This window comes from Salvelinus alpinus, chromosome 9, assembly GCF_045679555.1.
Source record: "Salvelinus alpinus chromosome 9, SLU_Salpinus.1, whole genome shotgun sequence".
Lineage (NCBI taxonomy): Eukaryota > Metazoa > Chordata > Actinopteri > Salmoniformes > Salmonidae > Salvelinus > Salvelinus alpinus.
In genome coordinates, this window is record NC_092094.1 from 69,620,831 (window position 1) to 69,629,168 (window position 8,338).

The 8,338-nt window shown below is 42.3% G+C and overlaps 1 protein-coding gene across 1 annotated transcript; it reads right to left on the minus strand.

Moving 5' to 3' along the window:
- Positions 1 to 1,207: 1,207 nt before the first annotated feature.
- LOC139530531 (general transcription factor II-I repeat domain-containing protein 2-like) lies at positions 1,208 to 3,923 on the minus strand. The gene has a single exon (XM_071327023.1). The coding sequence runs from the start codon at positions 3,700 to 3,702 to the stop codon at positions 1,858 to 1,860; it is 1,845 nt and encodes a 614-aa protein (XP_071183124.1). The 5' UTR covers positions 3,703 to 3,923; the 3' UTR covers positions 1,208 to 1,857.
- Between the last annotated feature and the right edge of the window lie 4,415 nt (positions 3,924 to 8,338).

The window sequence follows — 8,338 nt, forward strand, 5'->3', positions numbered from 1 at the left end:
GCTGGTTTGCCATGCGTACTGAATACGGTGCTCGATTTAAAGACACAATCATTTGATTTCTTGCTGTCTGTCATTGATTTTTGAATAATCTGATTTATCTGAATCTAACATGATCTTATCCCATTCAAATTCAATGCATATTGGTTCACATCCACAAGTTTTTGCACAGGGAAATAAATGGAACAGCCAAATAGCAATCATTATTTTAATCCAATCAGGTTTATTATGCAAAACAACACGAGACACATTTAAAAACATCTTTCAATAATCGGTAGTAGGTACCAGGCACACCGGTTTGAGTGTCACGAACTGCAACTCTGTTAGTTAGTCGTGTGTATCAAGAAAGGTCTAACACCCAAAGGACAAAACTGTGGGAAGCATTGGAGTCAACATGGGCCAGCATTCCTGTGGAATGCTTTCGACACATTGTAGAGTCCATGCCCCAAAGAATTGAGGCTGTTCTGAGGGCAAAAGGGGGTGCAACTCAGTACTAGGAAGGTGTCCTTAATGTTTTCTACACTCAGTGTGTCTGCAGAGGTTACAGAAGATTGAAATGCTAAAAGTGTCCCATTTTTCTTCTGACTTCACTCAAATAAATACTACAAGACAAAATGAACAGGATATAATACGTCAAGAATCAGACTGCTGCAATGGATAATTGCCGTTTTAAGGACTCATGACCAATTCTGCTGTTTGTATATACATACAAAATGTTTCCACCATTGTTAACTATGGCCGAAAAGAGCTTCTGGACATCAGAACAGCGATCACTAACCTCGAATTTGGATGAAGATTTCAAGGAGCCGGCGGCGCAGGACATACCACTCACTCTGATCCCAGAGACTCATAAAAGGAAAAGACTGCCTGAGAGGCCGAAGTGCGGTCACCCTGGAGAAAATACTTTGGCAAAAAAATAATCCGCCTCTACCCTCCGTTCTATTAACAAACGTACAATCACTGGAGAACAAACTGGACGAGCTCTGTTAGACTATCCTATCAATCTCTAATGGAGCTCATCCAGTTTATTCTCCAGTGATTGGTAGGATAGTCTATACCCCATAATGCTTTGTCATTATGGGGCATTGTGTGTAGATTGATGAGGGAAAAATGAATCCATAATTAATTTTAGAAGGCTGTAACGTAACAAAATGTGAAAAAAGTCAAGGGGTCTGAAACCTTCCCGAATACACTGTACAGATTCTCTATACCAGGGGTGTCAAACTCATTTTCACCGAGGGCCACATCAGCATAATGGCTGTCCTCAAAGGGCCAGATGTAACTTATAAATGTAATCGAATGTAATGTAAAATAAATGTAACTCCTCCTTAATGTTAAATAACTCATTATTTATTATAACTTATTCAAGTGACAATTACAGTTGCATAGAAAATATATGTTTGCTTGTAGCTCTAACATAAATCCTTTTAAATTTTGTCAGCTTATGAAAACCCACATAACTCCAGGATCAAACTGTCCAAGTGAATAAAGAAAAATAACATAAAACTGAGCTGCAAAGAACATGTATGACACATGTAGCATTTTACAAAAAAAGGCTGCACACAGCCTTGCACCCAACTGATGGTTTGATGACAACAATTTGTCTGCATACACACATAAACCTGCAAACATTAAATAATTACTACTTGACTCAGTTCACAACTATATTGGTCAAGTTTTTCGGTTAGTCTTTGATGAGGAGATGCTGCCAGTCCTTGAACACACCAAGTGGATTCTCTCTTTACTATCGATTGATCATGTTCTGAAAATGATAAACACAAAACAAAATGCAAGCACAATCATTAAATTGCACACAGTTTAACTGTTCTTCTTCTTGGTTGAATTACATTTTATTATATTTTAATTAAGTTTAAAAAAAAATGCTTGCCTGTGTGTTTTCTGACCAGATGTCTGACACCGTTTTCCCGTTACCAGTGTGTCAATGTCTGGTTTTAGGTCCTGTGCTGAGGCAATGCGTAGAACAGCATGGAGGTTGTCATCCGTGAGGCGTGATCTGTGCTGGTTTTTGTTCAGATTCATTATGGAAAAAAACTGTTCGCACAGATAGGTGCTCCCAAACATGGACAGAACACGGGCAGCATGAAGTCGAAGCTGTGGCATCAAACCAGGAGGCAGCAGACGGTAAAAGTCCTGGATTGTAGCATCCTGAAACTTTGCTCTCAGGCCACTGTCGCTTTGAAGCTCAATTAGCTCCATCTGAAGGTGTTGGGGTGCAGTGCAGACATCGGTGGTGAAAGGATTGGCAAAGATGTCAAAGCCAGACTGTTGTGCTCTGAAGTCAGAGAAGCGCCGATCAAACTCAGTCTTTAACCAGCTCAGTTTGGTAGCCAACTGAGCACATGAAAAAGTCTCGGGAAATGAGGCTGACATGCTCTGACAAACAGGAAAGTGAACAAGATTGTCCTGTTTCACTTGCCACATCCATAAGTCCAATTTACGCTGGAAAGCCGTGATCGTGTCGGACATCTGCGTGATGACTTGTTTGCGTCCCTGCAGCTTCTGATTCAGCTGGGCGAGATGGTCGGTTATGTCACACAACACAGCAAAGTCACACATCCACTTTGGATCTGATAGTTCAGACATGAGTTTTCCTTTACTCTGCATAAAAAGAGCAATGTCTTTCCTGAGCTCGAAAAATCGCTTGAGGACTTTGCTCCTACTCAGCCACCGCACTTCTGTATGGTACAGCACATCCCCGTGTTCCGAGCCCATCTCCAGCAAAAACTGCTGGAACTGACGGTGATTCAGGCCACGCGCCCGAATGAAGTTCACTGTTTTCATGACTGTGGTCACAATGTCCTCCATCCCCAGCACCTTCCCACACAAAGCTTCTTGATGGATAATGCAATGATACGTTATCAAAGGCGTGTGACAGTTCATTTTTTGCATTTTCTCCTTCATTAGTCCAACCAAGCCCACTTTTCCTCCACACATTGCCGGTGCACCATCTGTAGTTAATCCTACCAAGTTTTCCCACTGCAATGCATTTTTACTTACGGACTTCTCTACCGCATCAAAAATGTTCTGTCCCGTCGTGGTCCCATGCATTGCAGCCACATCCAACAGCTCCTCAGTGATAGAGAGGTCCGACTTTACGCCTCTAATAAAAATTGATAACTGCGCTGTGTCCGTGTTATCTGTGCTTTCATCAACAGCTAATGAAAAAGCTGTGTAGCTGCGTGTCTCCTCGGTCAGCTGTGTTGTAAGATTTTCTGCTAGTTCCTTCACTCGGTCGGCGATGGTGTTTCTTGATAAACTGACATTTTTAAAAGTCTGTAACTGGTCGGGACACACCTGCTCACAGACCTTCAGCATGCACTGCTTCAAAAACGCTCCCTCTGAAAAAGACTTGGAAGCGTGGGCGATTTCTTCAGCCACAATGAAGCTAGCTTTCACCGCGGCCTCGTTTTTGGCTGTGGATTTCATGAACAAACTCTGCTGCGACCGCAGTTTGCCTTTTAATTCTTGGGCAATTTGTTGCTTTTCTTGAAGGCTAGCTTTAGCGTACTTAGCTCCGTGTTTGGTGTCAAAATGTCGACGCAGATTGTACTCTTTGACAACTGACACCGCCTCGTAACACAAAAGACATACCGGTCTTTCTCCTTGAAGCACAAACAAGTATTCGCCTTCCCATCTTTCTTGAAACAGTCTTCCGTCTGCATCAACTTTTCTCTTTCTGGACATTTTGGGATCATTATTTATATCTCAATTCCACTCGTTGGCATGGACACTGCCGTGGCTAGCGTAGTCGAAAGGCATTGTGGGAATGTAGTTTTTGGTCAAAGCACGCTCTTAATTTATTTTTTGGTATTTATTTTTAGACACTCAAAACTTTTAAGCTCTCGCGGGCCACATAAAATGACCTGGCGGGCCACATCTGGCCCGCGGGCCTTGAGTTTGACACATGTGCTCTATACTGTGGAGCTGTCTAAAACACACAGCACCCTGCTACAGATTCTCTATACACGTTTTACTTTCTTAGTGTTAGTTTGCTGGTCTGTGGAGCAAACAAAGACGCACGCACGCACACACACACACAGGAATGCAGGAGAGAGAAGCTATGAACAGCAGCTATGAACAGCAGACATGAACGTGACTGTGGTCTTTGTTCCAAGTAGAACATCGGGCGGATAGACCGACATTTCAAAGTCGCCCATGCACTTACGTCTGGTACTATCGAATGGAGCACGCTATGTGTGACGTAGAAGTCCGTCACTGGCCGCGGGCAGCATTTGGTACTTTAACGCACGTACACATTCATCACTCCTCCCTGCTCCGTTATCAGATAAGTTAACAATGTGGGTCGACACACAAATTAACTTCTCTATCTTAGTACATACATTTCACACTTACGTCAGTAACCGGTTATGGTATAAAGAAAAAACAGACAAGTGTTCATATTTAATATAAGCAATATTTATTATACTTATCAATGTTATGGATGAGCGTGTTGTTTGTTTGTTCTGTTCCTCTCTCTCCTCATCTCTGTAGCTTCCGGGTATGCTGGATAAGGACCCGCGCTAAGGGAATTGGGCTGACTTTGTAGTGCCTGTCCCGAATGGCTCATTATTGTAAATGGGCATATTGAAAGACACTATGTTAGTAGTGATGTCATTTTGTAAATGTTATATTGTGATACTGTTTCATAAAAAAACGTGTTGCAATGTATATACTTTAGCATGTTTAGTTGAATGGAAAATGTAGGTTTGAATAGGTAATTGCTTAATTAATTTGTGTTAATTGTTCTGAGGGGAGGGGCTACCCCTACAAAAGGAGCCTCTCTTTCAGTTCATGGGGAGGCATTTTGGATTGAGCTGTGGATGGGGCAGCATTGTTTTTAGCTGTCCCATAAGGTATACGGTTGATGGTAGTACTATTTTTGTTCCGGAATCACTATGTAAATAAACACACTTGCACAGAAGAACTTTTGCGGCTCTGCCATCCTTTTATTTTGATGGAGGTTAGGTTTTCCAGTTTAGCCTTCTGGCCTACTCTACGTGACACTATGCTAGCGAGCCGGCATTCGACTGACAGACAGCAGCCCGAATCAGGGCAGTACATGCAGCGGAATGATGGTGGTGGAATGCGTCTGGAGCCCAGGGAGAACCCTGGGACTTTGCCAAGGGTTGACAGTGAGCGGAACAACAGCTGGTGGACGAGGATGAGCAGTCGGCGGTGGCGCAGCCAACCAGCCAGAGTGAAAAGCGGTCAGAACCGAGGGAGCAAGGCTGCGTCAGGTGGACTTCAACAGATAGCGAGAGTGGTGAGGTTGACGGTGAGTCTTCCACTATTGAAGATCGGGGGCCTACCCGGAAGCGAGTAGGAAAAAAATATCAGTCTGACCGTAAATGAATGCTTCATTCTGGGTAAAAACCATTCAGTGGAACGTATTGACAATAGTCAATGATTAGGCAACCCTTGTGAACCGGTAGATACAAGAAAAACAGGTTTTAAAGTTGTGTTAATACAGCTTTCATCACATTCCCAATTGGTCAGAAGTTTACATGCACTCAACTAGAATAGGGTTGTAATGTAACAAAGGGTGGTCGTTAACTTCTCTGGGATATGTGGGCGGTAGCGTCCCACTTGGCCAAAAGCCAGAAAAAATGTAGCGCGCCAAATTCAAATATATTACTATAAAAATCAGTCTTTTCATCACACATGAAAGACACCAAATTTAAAGCTACACATGTTGTGAATCCAGCCAACATGTCTAATTTCAAAAAGGATTTACGGGGAAAGCACACCAAACAATTATGTTAGCTCAGTACATAGCCACAGAAAAACACAGCCATTTTCCCAGCAAAAGATAGTAGCACAAAAAGCAGAAAGAGATAAAATGAATCACTAATTTTGATGATCTTCATCAGATGACACTCATAGGACATCATGTTACACAATAAATGTATGTTTTGTTCGATAATGTGCATATTTATATCCACAAATCTCGGTTTACATTGGCGCCATGTTCAGAAATGCCTCCAAAATATCCGGAGAAATTGCTGAGAGCCATGTCAAATAACAGAAATACTCATCATAAACTTTGATGAAAGATACATGTTTTACATAGAATTAAAGATAAACTTATTCTTCATGCAACCGCTGTGTCAGATTTCAAAATAACTTTACGGAAAAAGCACACCATGCAATAATCTGAGACGGCTCTCAAAAATAACAACATTTCTCCGCCATGTTGGTCAACAGATATACGAAATTAAATCAAATATTCCCTTACCTTTGATGATCTTCATCAGAATGCACTCCCAGGAATCCTAGTTCCACAATAAATCGTTGTTTTGTTCGATAATGTCCATTACTTATGTCTAAGTAGCTACTTTTGCTAGCATGTTTAGTGCACATGTCCAAATGCTCGCGCAGATGCAGGCAAACTCGGACAAACTTCAAAAAGTTATATAACAGGTTGAATAAACTGGTCAAACTAAGTAGAGAATCAATCTTCAGGATGTTGTTATCATAACTATCCAATAACGTTCCAATCGGAGAATTCCTTTGTGTCTCTAGAAGTTGTGGAAAGCAAGACGATATCGTTTGGAACGCACGTGACCAGGAACTGGCATTCTGCCAGACCAATGACTGAAACACCTCCCATCCGGCTCAACATCACAGTAGAGGCTTCATTCCACGTTCTACAGACTGTTGACATCTAGTGGAAGGCGTAGGAAGTGCAAACAGATCCATATCTTACAGGGAATTGAATATGCGATTAGTTGAACATCGACCAGCCTCAGAATTCTCACTTCCTGTTTGGGTTTCTCAGGTTTTTGCCTGCCATATGAGTTCTGTTATACTCACAGACATCATTCAAACAGTTTTAGAAACTTCAGAGTGTTTTATATCCAATAGTAATAATAATATGCATATATTAGCATCTGGGACAGAGTAGGAGGCAGTTCACTATGGGCATGCAATTCATCCAAAAGTGAAAATGCTGCCCCCTATCACAAAGAAGTTTTAACACACAGACAGACTAATGAGAGATTGTGGATTCAAAAACGGGGTACTTTTGATCACAGGCCTAAATTAAAATTATTAGAGAACAATAACCTATCTAACCCTAACCCTGACCTTAACACTAACCTTAACCATCCTAACATCTCTAAAGGTTGAAAATGTTGTGCATCCTCTAATTTTAAAGTATTTGAAAGGCTGAGATGAGGTTACCATCTGTTCAATCACCAGGCACATGGCTCAACATTGTCATTGCACTGAGACTGGAATTTGTCATAAAAAGTTAATTAAATGTGAAAATGAATAAAGTTCCAGCAGTACATGAGATGATCAGACTGAACCAACTGCTATCTTGAAATGTTTATAAAGTTAGTAGGCAGCCTGGGCCATTTTCTTTCAAGACCAAAAAGTAGGCCCAGAATGAAGCCTGACCTAAATTTAAGGTGCTTTTGTGTTACAGCGGCCAAACAGTTCAGGCTAGAAACACAATTCAACCACAGGAATGCTTGGGAAGTCCTCCTTATTTACTCGGACCACGTGAAATGAACCCTTAACACCTATTCGGTATTAAGAATTTGTCCCCAACCTAAACATAACCCCTAACCCAGACCAAACCTGTGCCATTCCCAGAAGGAAGATCCCCCGACAGCCTGGTACTGATCAGAGATGCAAGAGACAAAAACATGCAGCTTGTAGTCCTAAATTTAGATTTTGAAAAAGCCTTTGATCGGGTCTCGCACCAGTACCTCAAGGTACTGCAAAAAATGGGCTTCCTGGACAGGTTCTTAGCTTGAGTGGGACTGCTGTACAGGGATATCACCAGCAAAATCCTTGTAAACGGGCATTTGTCAAAAGCAGTGGGAGTACACTGCGGCTTCCGTCAGGGCTGCCCTTTATCTCCTCTTCTGTTTGTGGCCTGTATCAAACCACTGGCACAGGTCTTGCGACGGAACCAACGGATCAGTGGGGTGGGTATCCCGGGGAGTGGAGGGATGTTTTAGACAGACGACGTGAACATTTTATGTACCGACCTTTTATCCGTCGACAGGACCCTGGACAGGACTGACTGGTACGGGCAAGACTGAACAGAGACAAGACAGAGGGCCAATATGTCGGACCGTGGGCAGACCCAGACTTGACCAGACTACCACTGACTGTTAAAACGACGGACATAAGTGTACTGGGAGTAAATTTTGCCCAGGAGGGAGCGGCAACTGGAGTGGGATCCTGGGCACAGTAAGACAGAAACTGGGTTTTTGTGTACTTTGACAGCTGAGTTATGAGGGCAAGGTTTTAATCATTAAAGCTGTGATTTTACCTGTGCTATTATTATTCAGTTCTGTTTTTATTC